Source organism: Lagopus leucura, unplaced genomic scaffold (assembly GCF_019238085.1).
Source record: "Lagopus leucura isolate 7727_CA_CO unplaced genomic scaffold, USGS_WTPT01 Super-Scaffold_100002, whole genome shotgun sequence".
Classification (NCBI taxonomy): Eukaryota; Metazoa; Chordata; class Aves; order Galliformes; family Phasianidae; genus Lagopus; species Lagopus leucura.
Genome location: NW_024962263.1, coordinates 32665954 through 32687793, shown reverse-complemented (window position 1 = coordinate 32687793; position 21840 = coordinate 32665954). Strand labels below are relative to the sequence as shown.

The following is a 21840-nucleotide window of genomic DNA, read 5'->3' as shown; positions in this document are numbered from 1 at the left end:
TGGACACAAATTAAGTACCTTCAGTTGAGGACATTCCTTCTGTAAGCAGAGCTGAAAAGGTCAGCCTGTAAGTTTCTACGTGATTTAATAGTATTTTGAATGCACCCTACTGCAGACTTGAGTGTCCACCACTTGCCAAATTTGAAGGTGCTGTGCTTTGTGTGTTCATTTTTGAGACACCAGGGCAAAAGTGCAATTGCTGCCAAAATACTTTAAAATTAATTTCCTATAAAAACTAAAAGAAATACATGCAACTCAAGGGACACCAATGACACGGGACAGCAGCCTCCAGTTTAATTTATGTCCAGTATTTCCACTGCACAGGCTTGCACATCTTCCATGTGCTGGCAGGATACTATACACAGATGAGAAAGGAAACAAATGAAGAACACTGGATTTTGGGTGCATTTTTCAAGGGAGAAAGGAGACAAGCTAGTCCGCAGCTCCACACAGTGAGCCTGGCCTAGATATGCAGCAGAACTCAGCAAATTAGCAGGTTTCCTTTCACCCTGGCCAAGCTTCCAACACACTGCAGTTGCTTCCAAGTATGCCCAGCCCTAAGCTGATTGCCTCAGTCTCCAGTTCCACTCAACCACATCTGCCTTTCCTCCCACTGACCTGAATTCAAGTTGCTCATTGAATTCTTGAGAAATACAGGGAGTTACTAGCTAAAGGAACTAACAGGGGAAAAATTCAGCCTTCGTGTTTAAACAGTCAGTCATCATAACATTCAGAAGCAGTCACTCATCCCCACCCTGCCCAAGGCAACCCCTCCTGCCTCCTGTTGCACAGCACAGCCAACTTGCTCCTTCCCAATGGCTGCAGATATGAGTATCCTCTGCTCACAGAGCCTTACGCTGCCCTACCTGGCACTGATACCAGCACTGCTCACAAGCCTCAGTGCTGTTTCTCTAAAGAAGACCCGATGCCAGTTTGAGTTTACTTGAGCAACCTGTGCATGGAGTGGAGTGTTGGCACAGGAAGGAGTTCAGCGTATTCCAGCATCAGAGACAACCCTGACCTTAACATCCAGTTCTGCTGCGAGCCCAGCCGCTCACAACCTGGCTGGAGAGTACTGGGAGCAGTTCCCAGCTCAACCATCTGCAGGCTTTTGCAGCTGCTGGTCCAGCCTCCGCTCCTGCATTATATGTTACTGCCCTGCCCCTCCTCCGGGGCTTTTCTGCTTTTCATTCTATTAACTTTGAGCAGAGCAACAGGAGGCTGTGCTCAACATCTTTAGCATGGAGCCATCCTTACTCTACCCTACAGATATCCAGGATAAGGGGCCTTAACAATCTCTGACCTATGGGTGCTGGGATAGCCCAAGGCTCTCTAATACGAGGCAAGGGTCCTCTGAGACCAATACAGCACCTTAAGCCCTAGAAAATAAACCATTTAAGTCAAAAGCAGTATCCAAAAACAAATGTGTCTTTAGACAGGGCCTGAAGTATTGAGAAGGTTGCCTGACAGACCTGTACTTACACTCTTCCCCAAGCATATGAGCAGAAGGGTGTATCATGAAGATACAAGGCTGAGACACAGACGGATGGGGCTGAGCAGAGGGAATCAGGGCTGGTAACCACATCCTTTCTTTGCTGCCTCCTGCTAGGCTGAACTAAACAATGAGGTATCTGGAGAAAGATCTGCTAGATCCTTTTCCTTTTTCTTCCTGAAAAGATCCCAAGAATGACTGCCATGCACATAAATACAGAGTATAATAGTCTTTGAGCAGAACCAACAGGAATCTGAACTGACAAATGCAGTGTGAGCACCATTAATGCTGCTTTTTAACTGCATTAATAAAAGTAATAATCCCTACTGCTGCTTATCAGTCTTTCACTGACGCTCTAATAATCTGCCTCCTGCTTGAACTGGTGACCACAAGTAAATAATTAAAACAGTCAACGGATGTTTCCCTTTAGAAGCATTCCCTCAGTGTGTTGTAAGAGCAACAGTGATCTATTTTACTTCTACAGCTATATATAAAATCAGTTTTCCCCACTGAAATAAGAGCAGCTTATGAGCTCAGAGCAACCATCTAACCCAAAACTTTTCAGTGGAGATAACAGCTACTCTTACATTCTTTCATTATACAAGGCAAATAGGAGCCTGTTTCCCCCTAACATTCTCCCTCCCTTTAACCAAAAGCAGTTTTGGTTAAACAGCAAAATAGAAACAACTTCTGCTCTTTTAGGCAACCGGAGTTAAAAGCATATAAGCATTAAGAAGTACACCTATAATAAGGAGGGGAAAAAAGTCTTTATTAAATGGCCAAATTAAGTGTATTTTCTGTAACCTTACCTGTCCAGGTGCTACATCAGTTGGATCAGGGCCATGATGAAACTCTCTATGCAGTTTTCCAGAATGCAAGTCTAGTACAAATTGCTTCAGTTTACCTGGAACTCTGAAACAAATGAACCAAACATCCACATGTTTATAAGAAGTGAAGTTCAAACACAGAAGACAAAGTGCACTGCTTAGAGTAGCCAACTTCTGTCCATCTGGCACACTATGCCTACTTTTAAGTGATTAGCACAGGACAGAAAGCAAGTGGTTGGTTAAGGCATCCCTACCAGCTTCTTTTTCTTTCCCGTCTCTTGAGAACACAGCAAGTATTTCATCTTTTCAATAACTCCCACAGAGCTGTGCCAGCCAATAACTTCATTGTATACTCACTTCAGCTCTCCACTAACCATCATGTAAGAGGGAACAGCAGGCTCCAAATGCACAGTTTACAGATACAAATGACAGTTGGGTAGCAATATTGACAAAACATCTTTGAAAGGCTCTCCACTGCCTGAATAACTGCACGTACACTAGAGATAAGCACTAAGAGGATATCAATTTAAATCTAATCTGAGATCATCTACTGTCACCCACAGCAAGTATGCTAAACTGCAGCATCCAGAATTATTCGGGAGATGTCAAACAGACTAAGAAGCTTAAAGCAAGTTGATCTAATAAGCATTAAAGATGAGATTAAAAAAAAAAAGCTAATGTGAGCATCATCATATAAACAATCAAAAGATAATTAATGAATAGAGCCAGAATTGTAAGGAATCCTTCAATACACCAACGATTATATTTACGAAAGCAGAACAAAGCGTGGTGAGGGGTTGCTACCAGGAACACTCCAGATGACCCTTAAATTCTATGGATAAGAATTAGTGTAATGTTGTGTCAGAGGGTATCTGAGCAGCAGCACCGGTAACTGTAACCAACTAGTAGTGCAGTGATACTTGGAGGGACCTCCTCCCCTCCCAGACAGGATTGGGAGTTAGTGCTGATTTAGAGAAGGATGCTCATTCCAGCCCAGCTGCTCAAACAGCAGAACTGCTGCTCCTTGGGCCCCTGGAATGTTTTAGGCTCTCAAAGGTCAACCGCATCGCTGGAGGCATTCCCCTTCAGCAACTCCCCTCTTAATGCAGCAAGGGCATTCAGCACCTTGTAGCTCAGCCAGCTCTCTGAAAAGCTACAACTGACCCACTGAACAGTCGCCGTCACCACCTCCAACTGCCAGCTGAACAGGGCCAAGTGGCCAAAGCAGGAGGAGAAAATACTGGGAGATGGTCTGAATTGCCTCTGAAAAAGCTGTTCTTCAACATGCAACTCCTGAAAGAGGACAGCAACACTACAAGTCAAAGAGAAATCTTCTGGTGGGCCAGTGCTGAAATTGTGGGTATCCAAACACTATTGGTTGGTGGCAGGAAGGGGAAGTCTGGGGCCAGTTTGGAAAGGAAAAGAAAGGAAAGTACACATTAATATTTGGACACCAGAAACAGGATGCTTAAAACAGGCAACATGAGAGTCTAAACTAAGCATGGTTTATTTTAGGACTGTTTTAAAAGCAAGTGTTCAGGAGTGTTTTAAAAGTGTATTTTAAAAATACAGAGTGCCTTCAAAATGCAAATATTCCACAACTTCTCTCTCTCTCTTTTTTTTTTTAAAAGAACTGATGTTCAGGAACCAAAGGGGGAAAATGGTCACAATCAGGATTTCAACATGCATAGCTTTAGATGTCTGAAAAGCACTGTTACACATCCATAAGACTGATGGACCACACTTCCAGAAGAAGCCTGTGGAGAATTACAGGGAGAAGCTGCAACTAAACCTTCCTTCCAAGCATAAACATTTCAGGTAGAAAAATGCCTGCTGGAACGTTCACCTTGTGTGCTAAGTATCAGCTTTGAATCTTTGGCTTCAACCAAAGTGATCTATAATAAAAATACACTGAGCTTTTAAAAGCAAGAGTGGGCAAAAGCTGAAGTCTCAAAGCTTAGATTCCTACCCAAGGCTTACCTGCACATACACTGCTTGCTATCTCGTTTGAGACAGAAAATGGAGTTTATCACACAACCTGAAGACAAAGACAGAACACCCAAAGATCTCCTATAGGTCCCTGAAGGTAGAATGTACCCACCTTCACTCCTCAGCTGAGCCCAGGAAACTAAGTACGTGCTTCCTATGGCTGCTTTCAAGGCAGTGCATTACGAAAGGATGGGCTGACGTAACGAGGAATTATCAAAGTGGTGTTTAGATGCTATGTGTGTTAAAACTTTTAAAGTTAATAGCTACATAAAGAGCAGCACTGCAGATACCACGTCAGGCTCTAAATACTTAACTACTAAGGAAAATAGCAAAACTTTGAAAGAATAGCAGCATCCAGCATGAGATCCTCTTCTAGAACAATGCAATGAACTCCATTTACATTAATACTTCACCATTCATAGAATCATAGAATGACTTGGGTTGAAAAGGACCACAATGATCATCGAGTTTCAACCCCCCTGCTATGTTCAGGGTCACCAACCAGCAGACCAGGCTGCCCAGAGCCACATCCAGCCTGGCCTTGAATGCCTCCAGGGATGGGGCATCCACAACATCCTTGGGCAACCTGTTCCAGCTCTGTGTGAAAAACTTCCTCCTAATATCTAACCTAAACCTCCCCTGTCTCAGTTTAAAACCATTCCCCCTTGTCCTATCACTATCCACCCTTGTCAACAGTCATATCCTTCAAGTACTGAAAGGCCACAATGAGGTTTCCCTGGAGCCTTCTCTTTTCCAAGCTAAACAAGCCCAGTTCCCTCAACATTTCCTCATAGGAGAGCTCTCCAGATCATCTTTGTGGCCCTCCTGTGGACCCACTCCATGAGCTCCATGTCCTTCTTGCACTAGGGATTCATACCACTTTAGGACTCTCACACTGAATTATGCGCAGGCGCTGTTACCTATTCCATATTTACTCATCTTCCTATTGTGATCCTGTCTAAAATATAGCATGATTTCCTTTGTTCTCAACACGAACTCAAAACAAAAAAAAAAAATACTTACGACAGGTCGCTGAAGTCTGGAAAGACATACATGTGCCTGAAGCTGTCAATGGCAATAACCGGACAGTCTGTGGGAGTCTTCTGAATGTGGAGGAGCGGGTGCCTGAATTTGTCACAGTCAGCATGGAGGAAGTTTATTGTACCTTAAAATTGTGAGCAGACAAAAGTCCACATTAAGATTTTTTTTTATTATCCTAAAACTCTATATAATTCCATAAATAGTTCACAGGTAGAGACATTAGATAAATACATCATGCAAAACTTGAAAACAGATTCAAATAACAAGGCACGCTGAAATAACAAATTACCTGAAAGTAGCTTTGGCCACAATACAAACTGAAGTTTGTTTGAAGTCCCCTCAAACTGTTGGAAATCATCTAGATAAGAAGGCTTTCTTAAATAGTTATCTATTAACACTTTATGTTTCTATTTTAATCCTTTCTAGAGGGGTCAATCTTCACTGTCAAGAAGTAAAAAAAAAACAAACACAAATCTAGGACTCAGACATTTGCTTTCACTCTATATTGAGCTCACCTGGAAAAATAAAAACTGTTCCAGCAGTAACAAGTTGGTACAAACCTTTTTCACTTATTAACTGTCGTGCAACCTCCTGTTGGAATTTCTCTAGGCTCTCCAAATCATCCTTCATGTGGAAAAGTATAAGGAAAGGAAGGCCTTCTTCTGTCAGTTCCTGCACAGAAAACAAAAGATATATTACATTTCTTTCATTTCCTAAAGACACTTGAGTGATTCCAGCAATTTTCAAAGCCGCTGAGATTCCTGCCTCAGAAACAGCTGAAACAACATAACTAAGGATATCAACTGCTGACCTTTCATCGAAGACACCCAACTGACACAGTTAACCATGTTTCCTTCCCCTTATCACATGCAACAGTTTAAGGATAACGGTATTTCATTACCAACGTTTCAGGAAAGGATACACGTGCAATGGAATAATTGCTCAAAAGAAACAGTCCGATTGTCAAAACACATCTTCATAGAAACAGCAATAAGGCCTGAATGTAAAATATGGAATGAGTGCTAAATGAAAGCTGAGCATCTATATTGGACCATGTCCTTTGTTGGTTCACATCATGTTGGTGATTTTGCCTAAGACCATGAATTAGCATCTTTAAGCATTCCCAAGGGGGGAAAAAAAAAAGCAGCAGAAACTGATGAGGTGGCTGTAGGTGTGTCCTGACTGGTAACTGCAAGTACCATGAGTAAATTCACAGCTAAGGCATTACTAAAGGTGACAAACAAATGAATGTCTCTGTTAATCAGGCAGGCTTTAGTTCCCTGAAGGAATGCATTCTTGCCTCCTAAGTACCTTCTAAAGGTCTCTCTCCAAGGACAGACAAGTGTATGAAATACTTAAATATTTTATTCAGGATTTTTATTTTCAAACCAACACAAAGCATGAACTACATACATTTGCTTGCTTAAAAAGTGACTTTCTTAGCGGACCACTCATTCAATTTAGTAGAGAACCAACTGAAGAAATAATTGTTTATCAAAGAAAACGCTAAAGGCCTTGCCTATCTTTGATTAGTGCAGCTGATACGCAACCAAGTGCTGCTATTTCTTTTATTCTGCTCTGTATCCAAAGGAATCTTTGGATATCCATGCTTTTTGAGAAAGCTAACTTGTTCATTCTGCCTCCAAGGCTAATAGTTTCCTCAGCTACTTTCTATCTGCAGCAATTTGAAATAAATGCTTTTCCCAACACTATGCAGCCAGTTGCATCTAGAGAATACAGAATAGACAGCACTGTCTTTCCAAGCAAGCCTGCGCATCAAGCCAAGGTTTGGTCTTTTAAGAGCAGATTCCAAAGTTCCTCACTAGTTCAGTGCTCTTGGCAAAGCCAAAACTTCCCAACCAACCTCTAAAACAACTGCTAATCATATCTGCTTATTCTCATTTTTATAATGAAGTCCCTGGTAGGAATGTTTGCATGTATCTTAAAGTGTTCTACTATCAAAAACACAGCTGAATAGTCACATCATTAAGAGCCACAGTTAGTGGGCATAGTGGTGATAGGCTGACAGTTGGCCAAGATAATCTTAGTGGTCTTTTCCAACTTTACTGGTTCTCTGATTCTATATTTTTACTATACTACATTTTTATAATGTATGTTGTGCAATATACATTAAGAGCCCACATAAATGATAAGCAATTTCTACTTGTATAGCATTTATATTTGTTTGGTTAACAGCAGCCCTGAATTTTTTAAACAAATGTTGCTAGGCAAAAACGTCAAATTGGAATTGAAAATATTTACCTAAAGAAAACAGGAATTGAAGAGTGGGGGAACAAGCAGAAAAGCCAGAGCACAATGTGATACAGACAGCAATGAACTTTGGCTTCTAAGCCTCAAAAATCCAATCTTACCATGGGAAAAGTACACTAAAAATCTTATCAAGCAATTCTAAACATGTTGGCATGTGGCATCTTTCACATGCTGCTCGAGTTACAAAGGAAGAATGAATATTTCTTTAGCAAAACTTCCCAACAGAAGTTAGCAGTATTGACTAGACAGTTGGACTTCAAATATTTTGTGCATCCCACCCTATTCAGCCATCATGCAAATCAAGTGTTCTGCATGCCCAGGGCATCAGTGCTACACGCACTGACCATTCACAATAAAGCAATTAAGAAATGATGTGAACTGAGAACAAAGTATTCTTCCATCACACGACTGATTCTTTGGTCTCTAATCCAATGAGGGCCACACACTGCAATTTGTTACAGACCTCACCAGAGTTTACAGCAGATGCTGTGGCTATGAACAAATGCTCCCTCTGAGGTGCTGTAAGCTTGCTACTTGTTTGTTTTCCCTCTCTTTATTTTACAAAAGAATAATCATAGCAAATTAGGGACAAGTGAAAAAGAAGAGTAAATCAAGAAAGAGAAAAAAGAAAAGCATTGAAAGGATAATGAGAAGAAGTTTGAAAGCATCCATGCAAATCCCATCTTACAGCTAGAAACAGAAAACCAAGGAAAAGGACACATGAACCTAAAAAGGTAAAGAAGGTATCAGTACTTAAACACACCGCCAAAAGCCATCACACAGTTTCTGTTAAAATTCACTGAAGTATCCAGCTCCAGAGATGCTTGAATGGCTGTTCAGATATTTACTACACAATACTTTGGACATGGTTGATACATAAAAAATTTCCGACTACTAACTTTGACATGAAGTTTTAAATGCTGACTGGCTGTATCTAAAAGTTCACAGCTATTTTACTCTTTCTAACTGCCATGAATGCAGAAAGCTTGAATGAAATGATTCCAAGTGGCCCCTTCCAACCTCAGCCATGCTGTGATTCTGTGTGAGTACACCGATGTTGATATTTTCTACCTCGACTAGAAACATTTTTCCAGATCAAAATCAATGCTTCTTGCTTATCTCTGAATTGTAAAACAAGTCAATATCTTCCTGTAACATCTGCATTTTGGATGAATAATACAATCTACTCAAGGTGTTACAAAATCCCATAAAGACACATTCTTACACATGTACACTCTTAAAGTCTGCGTCCACCCTCTGCAAATCTCCAGGCACTTTGTATACAATCTATACGTGCGAATACAGCTTTTTAATTTGGTGGTGTAAAAAAAAATATCACAGATTTTCCTCCTGTGAACCTCAAGTCTAACTGAAAAGCTCCAGAACAATGAAAAGACAATACATAACAACTATTTTTGGTAAAAAACAAAGCATGCAGATGTTGCAATGCATGAATTAAAAACCTCAGGAGCCATTTTGGTTCTGAGAAAGAAATCTCAAAAATAGAAAGGTAGCAAAAATTCTTACCTCCCCATTTTCAAATGTAATTTCTCGAACGAGGGGTACACATTTATCTTGTGTCCATGCGTAAATCAAATCAAAATTGGTCAGGGAGCCCAAATACACCATATCTGGAGCATTCTCCTGTTGAAAAGAAAAGTACTAGTTGAAAAATAGTAAAAGTGACATTGCTACCGATACAAAGGTGACAATGCCTACGTAAGTACTGAAATCTTATCTTACATAAATATTCAACTGCTGCACATGCAACACCTCCATAAACTATGTAACAAAAACCATAAGTAAATAAATATGATCACTTTTGCAATCCACTTTCTAATATAAGAGGAACTGACTTCAGGTGGAGAAATACTCTCAGTATCTAAAAGAATCTCAGCCATTAAGATGGATACCCAATGCAAATATTAAGCTCCTCCATGCTGACAGTTATAAAGTCTCACCATAAAGAAAAGCCAAAAACCTGCAGGTCTTGCAACTGATCTTTTATATTTGCATTTGCAAAGATTGGAATAAATAATAGCTGTTCTTTGTTTACTAGAGTTGTAACCCAGAATTCAGTGCTTCCATTTTAAAATGCGACTACAGTTTGAGTTTTCCAAGCTGCGGGCATGAATAAGCATATATTGATTCAGACATGCCATATAAAGTAGACAACAGTAAAACATCTTTGCAGGAAACTGTTTCAACCTCTTTCCCCTCAGGTTGTGTTTTCCTTTCCCGAAGTGCTTCCCAGCATCAAATTTGAGAAAGGAGCATATGCTCAGATATTATGTTTCTAAAAAGCAAGTCTTGCTTTTCTTCCACAATGATTTTATTCTCAACTATGACAGTTTGTTAACATGCTTTACTGCTTTTCCTTTAGATTAAGTGAACAGCTTTTACCTCCCTAGTGTGCTAAGCTATGTAAGACAGGCAAGTGATAGTCAGAAAATAGCCAGAGATTGTCATTTGTGTTGAGAAAAAAGGTGCACCAGATGTTGAGCTTCCTAGATATTTTTTTTTAATTAAGATTTCTACTGGACACAAAGTATCTACAGACATGGTAAGCTGCCTGCTTTTCTAAGGAAAAAAACACTGGACACTGAAATTAAAAACATAGGTTTTGTTTTTAGTTAGCAACAAACTGTTAGCGACAAATGAGACTGAGATCTTTTTCATCTTCTCTGAAGCGCCAGTTCCTACAACCCTCACTAATGCTCACTCTCTTCAGTGATGAAATAAAACTGAATGGTGTGTGTGTGCAGTCTCTATTATCTCCTACTCACATATAAAGATAACAAGCAGAATAAAATACATAGTTACACTTACCCCTGGTGGCTTGTAGATTATATTGTCTCCGCTAAATCGCTCTGCTTTTGAAATAGCCCTACAACAAACCAACCAGTAAGCATGTCTTGGTACAGACAAACAAAATAACTAGGTTAGCAAAACTCATATTTCCATTTGCTATCTTCTCGAATTTGGAAGGAAAAAAAGAAATTAAAATGCGTCCTCTTCAAAGAAACCATAAAGTGATTAAAGAAACCATAAAGTGATAAAGAAGCTTGGTCTGTCTGGATGAAAGGGCAGTAGGGGAAGCTGCAAGGCATGTCCGTGAGATAAGAAGTTTGGAGTAGAGGCATCAAAGTCAAAGAGATGAATACTGGCAGCGTGCAGCTTCTGATCTCTGATGATTTGGTAACGTGCACACCTGGAGAATATATGAAATTTCTCCTTGATATTTAGCTTAGTATTTCATCTCAGTGAATTCCACACCCTGTCTCTGCCATATTTTGTTACTCCTCAATCCCAGTCACAACAGATTCCCACAGAATGATCACTTCTTATTAAAAGAAATGGGGACTAGTATGCATCCAACGTAAGCGAGGAAAAAAAATAAGAAAAGTAAGCCCCAACTAAGCTCTTTTCAGCACCTTCATCCATTGCAATAGGTCTCTTCTCCTCCACCATGCCTTGCTGTCCCACCATAAATCACACTGGCAAAATAGAACCACTGGCTGCATATGCCTCCAAGTGAAATGAACTATTTCTCTCTCTTCCTTCTTTCATAGGCTAAAAAGAAAGCATGTCAGCCTTTGGGAACTTTAAATAAGTGTTCCAGCTTCTCCAGTTACAGTATCTCTTAGATGGACTCAACAGAAGCATTGTAGAAGACTAATTAAGAGGGAAGGGGACAGAGGGGGAAGAAGGTGGTAAAATATCTCAATTTATCTCACTGTAAGAATATCCCAGGGTTCTGAATTAACTAAAGAGCAAAGAAAAAAGACATACAAGGCTTATGTTAAAGTACCTAAGTTTCATTCATTTTCTTTGATCCAGTTATCCTCCTCACATCACGTGAGAAAGATGCCTTGCTTAGTATATTACACCTATCCATATTTTCACCAGCTTAGAGGCATGCATTTTAGAACACATTTCAGAATTCTAGACATAACTACTCCAACAACACAGAATTAGGCTTTTTTGTAATCACCATCACTACTGAGGTAAACCATTCACTTCCCAATCAATCCTTCCCTCAGTAATAATAAAACAAAGACACCCAAGTCACCTGCCCAATCACTGCTTGATAAACTCACAATACTCTAGTAGGAAACAGAAGCTGTTGGGTAAGTTTGTTGTGGACCCAAAAGACTCTCTGTTCTTCCATCTCAATAACTGCACTTGTGACTGATTTGTTTCAGATAAGGGAAAGGGAAGACACAATATGAAAAGACCAAATGCCCGCAGATATTCCTTTTAAAAACAATACAGATGGAAACATTACAGTTTGTGTTTCATGCCTCCTTGAAGCAATTACCTAGAAAGTGAATCTTCTGGAAACAAATTGGCCTCACATACTCGCTTGCTAATGTTAGAACAGTTCTCAAGACAGATGTATTTTTTGAAAGCTTGTTTTGTGTTTCTGCATTTGACTTTCTGTGCTGCAACACAACAGCACAAAGCCACTCTCCTCACTTCTACAAAAATCTCAGATTTGCCCCACTGTCATTCTCCTTCTACAAACTCACTGCAGTATCTCTTTGTCAGTATACTCCCTACCTCCTGCTGCCTCCAACTCTTCTCTCACTCACCCTGCTATGGTCACCGCAGATTGCAATAGAATTGTTGATAGATTTTTTTGCAATAGAATTGAGGATCATTTGATTTAAGAGTATCTTTAAGTATCAAGGTGGAAGTAGCATTAATACAATTTAAAAACAAGCTACTGTAACTACCTGAAGCCAGAGCAACTTTAACGTAGCAAGAAACAAGTTTGACCTGACACAAGTTGGTTAAGGTTTACTGCTGAACTCAGTGTTTCCAGTTTATTTTGGCTTACTAGACATTTGGACATGACAACTCACATTACCATTATATATTCCATACCATAATACCTGACAAACTCTGCCCACACCAAATCCAAAACACCTGCCATGACCCACTGGGATGCTGAGGAAAAACAGCCCAGCTGATCCAGGAGTGCTCCCAAGGAAACACGTCTATTTATAAGCCCAGCAGCAAACACTGTTAGAGAGCCAGGATCTCTCCTTTGGAAGTCCTTTGGCACATAATTCTTATGAAGCCTGAGAGCCGCAGCTTCTCAGAGATGGAAATGTTTCGTTTCCAGGACTGCTGCCTGGAAGGCTTCATTCACTTGCAGATGCTAACGGCTCCAGGCTAGCAAGGGAACAGAAGTCTGGTGAAGAGAAAAATAATAAGCTTGGTGCAGGATCCTAAGTTACTTGGGTGGGTTACAGTAACCAAAGTCCAACTGTCGCATTGTGTATGTTCACTGCTTGTGTCTGAAGAAAAACTAACAACTCCATAGTATGTACGTTAGGAACAGCATCCAACTACTTTGAGATACTACTTCTCCTTAGACCCCATTGAAACACAGCAAACTAAAGACTAGCAGACTTGAACAGCAGGGAGAGATTCTTATAGGTATTGCTACCTAATGATTTCTTAGATATATTTCTGAGAAGAATGAAAAGCCATCTGAGGAGGAAAAAATAATTCCAAATTCTTTTAGTAAGTCAGTCTGAGAACAAGAATAATTGCGCTCATCAGAAACCACATTTGAGATAACAGACAATTCTTCGAAACACGATGGACAGACCAACCTCAGTTGCACAAGATTTGATGATTCTTCCATGGCCAAGGCTGTTTGCACAGTCATAGGATAAATAATTAGGAACTGGAAAGAAAGAAAAGACCAAGACCCCTCTTTCCCTCACACTCCTCTACGTTACAAATACTTGCATACTCTGCCCCCAAACTATTTTTCTCTTCTTTTCTCTTCTTTTCTCTTCTTTTCTCTTCTTTTCTTCAGAAAACACAGGAAGTGCTTGAGAAGTTTTGTTTAGATAGATGAAACAAACCCTAACCCTTCTACCTTAATCCAGTGTCATCACTGCTCTTCATTCATTACATCAAGTTCAAAAAAGTTCTAGGGCAACTGTATGATTATATCAACTGTAGGGCAACTGTATGTATGGATGATACCAGCTGTTATACCACAAATTCCTGCTCTTGAATTGTAGGTAGATTGTAAACCACTGCTTTCACATTAATGCCCAATCACTTTAAATTGATTGTTCCTGGTACCTTAAACACTGAAAAGGGAGTCTATACAAATTGTGTTTTATTATGCTACTTAAAAGGAAAATGACTTATTTCCAATTTATTCTGATCTCCACAGCGAACATCTTTTAATATTTTTATGTGGAAAAAAAACAAAAAACCCCAAACCCAAACTTTCCCAACTCTTCCCTACTTGTTCCCCTCCAAGGAAGCAGAGTTTTCAGACATAGCTGTCAAGCAAGCCCTCTAATGTTGAAATGATTGACAAATAATGACAAAAAAAAAAAAAAAAGAAGGAGGTAAACCAGTTAGATTTCACAAGAGACTGGAAGAACAGTTTTCTTCCTTCTCTTCCTTCACTTTTCTCAGTGAATTTAACTAAGAACGCCTAATCTCTTTAGTTATGATACACTGAAAGTATTTAAGAAGTCCTATTAATTAAATTGTATACAACTCATCCACATAATTTCAGTAATGAAGTCATGCAATTGAAGTATTAAAAAAAAACAAACTTACCCAAAGGCAGAGAGGAATACACAATCATCGTGTAAAATATTTGCTACTCTTTCAAATGTTCTGTAATTGTCAGAGTCCTTTTGCTCAAAGTACCCAATGATATTTCTTCTGCTGCGCTGTAAAGACAAAGATTACACTGTAAGTTATCTCAAATTATTAAGAACTGTCAATACTCCACAAGGATATTAAATATGGAGATGCTGTTTATTTATTCAACAGTTAACCAACAAGTATGCAAAACATTTCTTTCCAAATGATGCACATTAATACAAAGACTAAAAGATTTTAATCTTCAGAAACATCATTATGAGTATTTTCATAATGAAATATTATCATTTTGTCACATACAAGATTATTTCCAGATGATTAAAATTAAAATAAGTAATTTGGTAGTGGTGTTACCATAATAAGATTAATGCAGTTGAAGGAGGGATGATATTGGAATAATTTGTAAAACTGGAGTTAATGTTATTAGTTCTAGTTCAAAATTATCACTCAATATTTTTGAATGGACAAAGCCCCAAGAAGTAGAAGTGTTCTTCAAGTACGTTATCTTTCACACGCTTATACTTAGAAGGAAGGAACCTGAAAAACTTACATCAACAGTATTAATTTCTTCCAAATCCTGGACCTCCCGAATAGGATTGCTCTTCTGCTGTCTGATATAATCTGCTATTGCTGTCACAGACCTCTGGCCCCTGTATTCTCTCTTCATCATCATTCCATTCCGGAAGAGCTTCAGCGTTGGGTATTTGCTTATCCTGTATCTCTGAGCTATATCCGCTACAAAATCAATTCAGAAAAAAGTGTACCAATACAGAAGAACACTAAGCACGGTATGTTACACATCCATACATGCACACAGAAGTGGAGCCAGCGGTCACACGTCATTAAAGAACAAACTCAAAAAAATAAAATCACTACAAGAGAGAATGTTTAGCAGCTAAGCCCAGTTCTTAATGCTTTGCCTCACTGCAAAATACTGCAAAATATTCCAAAGTTCAATCTATCGATTTTGACTGAGAAAAGATTTCAGCAGTTTCTTAGATATCCTATCAGAGCTATTAAGGCACTAACTGTAGTCAAAATTGAGGCAATGAGATTTTTATCTCCAAAATTCATACTAATTTCTTGAGAAAAGACTAATTACCTACCAACATATTCACTATGAAGTGTCAGATCAATATTTTTTCCTGCTTTCCAAACCTAGTACTTTTTAGTTACAGTATGCAAGAGTAGCCTCCAAGAAGGCAGGAGAGAGAGCAGTGAGGTGCTGGAACAAGCAGCACAGAGAGGTTGTGGATGCCTCATCCCTGGAGGTGTTTAAGGCCAGGTTGGATGGGGCTCTGGGCAATCTGATCCAGTACCTGATCTAGCAGTGGCTACCCTACCTGCAGCAAGGGGATTGGAACCTGATGATCAAGCCATTCTATGATACCCTGATAAGCACAGCCATGGAGGCGTCACTTTGTATTTGTTCATCAGAAGAAAAACAACATAGGCAAGTCAGGCATTGCATCTGCTGCCTCTCTCTTGTTCATAGAAGGACCTTTGGTCTGACGGTGTGGCAGTTTATTATAATTTGACCAGGGTTTGATAAAAGACAAGGAGCCCTACGTATCAAGGTTACCCATCCAAGCCTCTCATAAAGCCACTGAGATTCAAGACTTCTTATGCTACAAAACTCCACATCCAGAGAACACCAGACTACCCATTTCTTCCCTCCACAACATGAACTTTTTCTTTCAGATACTTCCATTGTCAGATGATGATGCATGCCTTGCAGAATCCCCACCTTAGGAGGTCTTGAAAGTTACCCAAAACAGACCTTTCAGTCCCTACGGCTGTGAATCTTCATCAGGGAAAGAAGTTGCATAAAGAAATTGACAGTACTAGAATGCCCACTGCCAACACTGAATTTGAACATTGCTTCATAATGCACGATCTTTATAAATTACAGTGAGATTCCGTGAATACTGGTATTTGAACTAACACAGAGAGATGATAGCTCTACACAAGGAAGTATTTGAAAGCCACCCTTTCACAGAATATAAAATGCAAGTACATGAAAAACTATTTGAATTCATTCACAAGTCAAACAGAGTAAATCTTAAATGTTTCATTAAACTCTGGCATTTGATACAGGCAGAGTTAGCACAAGACGACCAACTACAACATTACACTCCCTTAAAATTGGAAATACACAATGCAAATACGTGGAGTATTGTTTGAATTCATTCATAGATCACATTAGTTATAGTAAACCCCTAAATTAAATTTTAAAATATTTCCAGACATTCTTACTGACTGTTTTCTGATGGAAGAAAAAAAAAGAAGTGCTTGAAAGAGCTAGATGGGGCTAATCTCCTTAAAGAAAACCAAACCGAACTTGTTTTGCATTGCCAGCCATTTCTAGCTCAGTGTCACATATTCCTCCACTCAAAGAAATGATGAAATCTGCGTTGGTGGGGGCAAGTCAGACTTTTCACAAAGCACTTCACTATTAGCTAAGCTACAGCTTCACACACAAATGCAGCCTATGGCTTCCTTCTCAGATGGCTTCAGAGTTCATTACTCCAGGTTAAGATCACAATACACCATTCAAAGAATTGAGCTAGACCATGAGATCACGTCACTAAGAATCCAAAGTCCACTATTCCTAAATTAAAATTAAAAGTGGAATGAACATACTAAAACCCAGCATGAAGACATGCAATTAAATTAGACTCCTACTGACGACGTAGATTAGAAGCTCCTTCTTACAAAAGGATCACTTACAACAATCTGAGTACGATCCCAAGGTTTTTCTCCTCTCTATTAAACTTCACTTACAGTTTCTTTGCTTGCCACTCTTTCACGAATGTGGCACTACATTCACCTTAATGATGTATTATGAAATACTTCACAACAGTTCTTCCCTCTTAAACCACTCCTCTCACGACTTGTGCACAATCATAAAACCTGGCAATATTCATATGAAACAGAGCCAGAAAAGACCCCAAGGGGCCACCTAAATTTGGCATCCTACTCTGATACTACAATACTGGTAACCTAAACAGGTACAGGAAAAGCAGTCGATGTTCTACATCAAACTCAGTTACTAAGAAGCTGAGAAACAGCAAATTCACACACCTTCTGCTGCAAAGGAGCATTCACAACAGCCTTGCCTACTCCTAGCGGAGCCTCATCAGTAGGTATCCCATCATCTTCTCTTACAGTCTAACAAAATGGCTTTTCTGAGGAGAGCCATCAAGAGCCTCCCAAACTACTACCATTTTTGTTTATTTTACCCCAAAACAGCTTTCAGACAGATTACTTCTTTCCTAGCTGAAATAGCAGCACAACAAAATCTGTATATTTGTTTACAGTTTCATTTAACTTCATTCCTTCTTCATTTATGAACCTCAAAGCTTATCACACTGAGTTACTTTGCTTAACAAAAGCACAGTAACAATACAAGTAATTCTTACTTGATTTTTTTAAGACTGACATTAGCACACCTTACAGATCCAGCAGTTCACTAACATGTTTCAAAAGAAGAGGAGTTCCCTATGGAGTCTGCCTAGTAAAACACTTCTCAACATTCCACTCATAAGAAGTTTTCTGTTTTGAAGCACAAAGAATTGATTCAAACTAGTTCTGTTCTTCGGGGTCTTCTGTTTTTTTTTTTTTTTGTTTGTTTGTTTGTTTGTTTTTTTGTTTCTTTGTTTTTAATCTTTCAAGCCAGAAACCACTTTGCGTAAAAGGAAATAACAGTATGGTATATTCACTTATTTACAGGAGAAGAGAAACACAGTAATTCTGTGGTATGAAGTGGGTTTCTAACATTGCTGCTTAACGCAAAGAAAAAAAACAAAAAAAGCACAACCACCTAAAGGTCAACAAAAAACCCCAACAAAGTAAAACCTTCCCAATAACACACATACAGAAAGATTTCTTATGATATTCTAAGGAAAGTCACTTCCTAGGTATTACATGCTTAGAATAAAGGTATAATTTCTCTAGCATAAGGTCTTACTAATTTCAACACACCAAAACCACTGAAGATTTTAACAGCAAAAAATGAAGTGGAACTTAGATACTTATGAGCTGTAGAAAGATAAGGTCTTGAAAATAAAGAACTTGCCTTAACAGATTTACCTTTAATGTATGTTCCACACTGGTTTAATGAGCAAAAATAGCCTAAAGACTTAATGTACACATTTGAATTATGATCATCTCCCAGAATACTGATAAATTAAACCTCTCTATGTGTTAATATTTAGAATTTTTTTTTTTTAATCACATTGTCGCCAACTATCGCTTCTCAGAAAAACATCTCTGTATTGCTTATAAGAGCAGACAGAATGCTGGCTTTGTCATTAAGCATCAAACGTTTGGCAGTGCATCAATAATTCTCTTTAATTTGCTTTGCCCTCAGAAGCTGGTGTGAGCTGCTGGGACCTGCGGAGTGCTTCAATAATAGTGCATTAAATGGAAAGTATCTATGCCTAGCTGACCATTTGAAAGCTATTTCTGAGCGTCCTGAAATCAGCTATTTGGGTTCCCTGCAGAGCATTGGTTTCAAAAAGAAACAGATTATTTGTAATGCAAATAATCCACCATCTCTAGATCATCATCTTAATGGCCAGCTACTAATGAAATCTGCAGGCATAAACACCCTGAAAATATTAGCACGTACCTTTTAGTGTTGCTAAAATACAGAAACAAAGCTAAAACAGGAGGAAACAAAACAAAACAAGATAATAATCTAAACTCCAACATTTAGTAAAGTAGTATAGGTGGTTCAGTGTGGATAAGTATAGTAAAAACTATTGCATACATTAAAATCATAGAGTTAAAATACTTCACTGTTAGGATATAACCAATAACTGTGTGCCATGAGATGTCCCATTGCTTACAACTGGCAAATAAACACTGAAAACCAGGAACAACATACAGGGCCTTATTATTTTAACTCAGAAAGGCAGTGCTACTTGGAGAAAAAGACTCATGTTCATGATAGAATTTTGTTTTTAATTTGCACAACTTACAGTTCGTGCAGCAGAAGACATGTTCATCCATTCATTAAATTAGGAACAAAAAGACTACAGAGAATCACAATCTTCCAGTACTAAAAAGAGAGATCATAACTCTTGGTTGCCTTATAACTATCTTTAACTATCTAGCCCACTACACTTATCGTAGGGGAGGATTTAATCCCAGATGCATTTATGGTCCCCACGGTCATGAACTGGTCCTACAGATCTTTGAGATGGGACAAAATCTCACTGGCTGTTCCCAACAGTTTGAAAAGTCAGCTTCAGCTACAAGTTGATACTGTTTACTTACTTAAATGTATTTTTATGCTTGAGATTGCACAAATTAGGAGTTCTGTTTTGTTGGGTGTCTACACCAACATACACAAAATGGAACACAAATTGCTGCTAATGGAAGATGCTCAACTGAAGTTACTGGCTTTTACATTTGCAAGATAGCAAAGATACTTCAAGAGAAAAATCCCCTCTAGTACCAAAACAGCTAGATCACCAAAATGTGAGAAGAAAAAAGTAAATACAATCAGTTACTTCTCACAGAGATGCAATTTTTTTTTTTTTCCATGTTCTTTCTCTCTTCAGTACTTGAAACAGAGCACTGAAACACAACAGTCAGGCCAGCGGTAAATCCCAAAGACGTGTCACAAACTAACAGAAATTCATCAGCTTTCCAAGTATGATTGTTCCTGCAGACTAACAACTTTGTAAAGACTAAATATTATAGTTAGGGTCAAGTACAACCAAATCTTTGTTGGGATTCGAGGCCAACTGGCAACTTTCACTACACTCTTGGATTCCTAAACTTCCATAAATAAACTACTGGGCAAACGTTGCTCTTCCAGAAGTACAGAATAGCAAAGCAAATCTTACACTAGGAAAATCACCACAATAATCTCAGTGCTACCCATCTGTTTTTCAGTAGGTAACAGATGTTCCTTACATTTTACTTATCATGAGATTAACAAGAAACATTTGGGATTAATATGATAATAAAATAAGTATCTTCTTCATGTATTTAGGGGAACATACCAAAATAAACAAATATTTCTTCATGTATACAAACAGCAAAGGAGAACAGCTCTGAAACTACCAAGTATGCAAAAAGCAGCTTGCAGTTCACTACAACTCTTAGAGAAAACAGCTGAGCAAAACATGTGCTGACCATCACTCCTTTTTCTTGGCTGTTTTGCACTAGTGCTTCTTGTTCCCTGGCCAGTTTGCTTTGTAATTACATTCCCTTTTTCTCCCAATAAACAAGAAAGGCTGAACTGATAAAAACTGCACATCTATGGAGAAAAAGAAAATGCAACACTGGAAATTGCCCTGACAAATTTTGAAGAGGTTCTGTGACACATACAAGCAACAGCCTCTGGACTAAATGATGGAGCAGGTCCAACCACACCTTAGACTGCTTTTTATTGGCAGGATACCACAGAAAAACTAAATTGAGATTTACTTACAGTGCTGATCACAGTCCACTCTAGCAAACACTACTTGATTCTTATCTGGGTATTCTTCCTTAATTACATTAGAAGCCTCCTCAAAAATAGGATGCAACATTTGGCTGAAGCGGCACCTGTGGAAAAAAACGCAAGGTTACAATTTCAAAATATTAACTTTAAAAAATTTAATTGCAGATTAAGGAAATATTTGAATAATTCAGGTGGAAAAAAATATTCTAGAAGAATACATAATTCAAGACGTGTTCCCATGCTTTATCAATTTAAGAAACAAGAGTAATCAACTAAGTCTTTAAGAAATATACTCTGACATTCAGAAAGTTTGCCCATCATTCTTTTCCTACCCAAATTATCCCTGGACAAGATCTAATAAAAGATTTGCACTGCTGACATTTAAGTATTCACCTATGATCACTTTCAAGAAATATCAGAGAAAGAACTATACAACTTCTGCTGTTAACCATATAAGTAATGCTTATTATATTATTGCTCAAATTTGGTGGAAGTTATGTCTAATTTAAGCAGACTGCTATTAGATTACTATGACAAAAGAATTTCATGGGATCCTTGTAGCCATGCCAGATTTTGATGAAAATCTTCTACTTCTGTGCATGAAAAAGGCTGTAGATGTTCATAAATGAGGCCCCAGACATTTTGGTGGTTTTGAGGAGGTTAAGGTGAAACCAGTGCACCAGTCCATCATTAACATATCAGTAAAAGAACTTCATCTGTTCTTCCAAACACACAGCAGATCTTTAACTTGAAGTCAAAACAGCACTACGGAAGTCATCAGGACAAGACCTCAAGGAACACCTCAAAGCAGACCTGCAATAAAGCAGCTTGCTCTGAAGGCTGGCGCATGGCAGCAAACATTCCAACTACAGAGGAAGGTTTTCCTCTCAAAATACAAGCAGGGCTGAAGCTCATCTCCCAAGACAGACCTGACTCTGGCCACAGCAACTGTACACCACGGTTATTTAGCATGTATACGTTACATATGGCTTCTTTGTCCCTCATTTTCCTCCACCATTACAACAGCACATCCACACTTGTCCTCATTCAATTCACGTTATATCATAGGCTGACAGTACACAACATTAGGAGTCTAATCCTGAACGTCT

At 38.8% G+C, this 21840-nt stretch overlaps 1 protein-coding gene across 1 annotated transcript in view; it reads right to left on the bottom strand.

Moving 5' to 3' along the window:
* ERP44 (endoplasmic reticulum protein 44) overlaps nt 1-21840 on the bottom strand; it is a 55693-nt gene that overhangs the window by 9533 nt on the left and 24320 nt on the right. The window contains exons 4-11 of the mRNA XM_042869664.1: nt 20720-20835; nt 14822-15006; nt 14224-14339; nt 10450-10507; nt 9148-9264; nt 5910-6021; nt 5332-5473; nt 2302-2404 (exon numbers count right to left, since the gene is read on the bottom strand). Coding sequence (XP_042725598.1) covers nt 2302-2404; nt 5332-5473; nt 5910-6021; nt 9148-9264; nt 10450-10507; nt 14224-14339; nt 14822-15006; nt 20720-20835 — 949 coding nt within the window. The remainder of the gene's footprint in view (nt 1-2301; nt 2405-5331; nt 5474-5909; nt 6022-9147; nt 9265-10449; nt 10508-14223; nt 14340-14821; nt 15007-20719; nt 20836-21840) is intronic.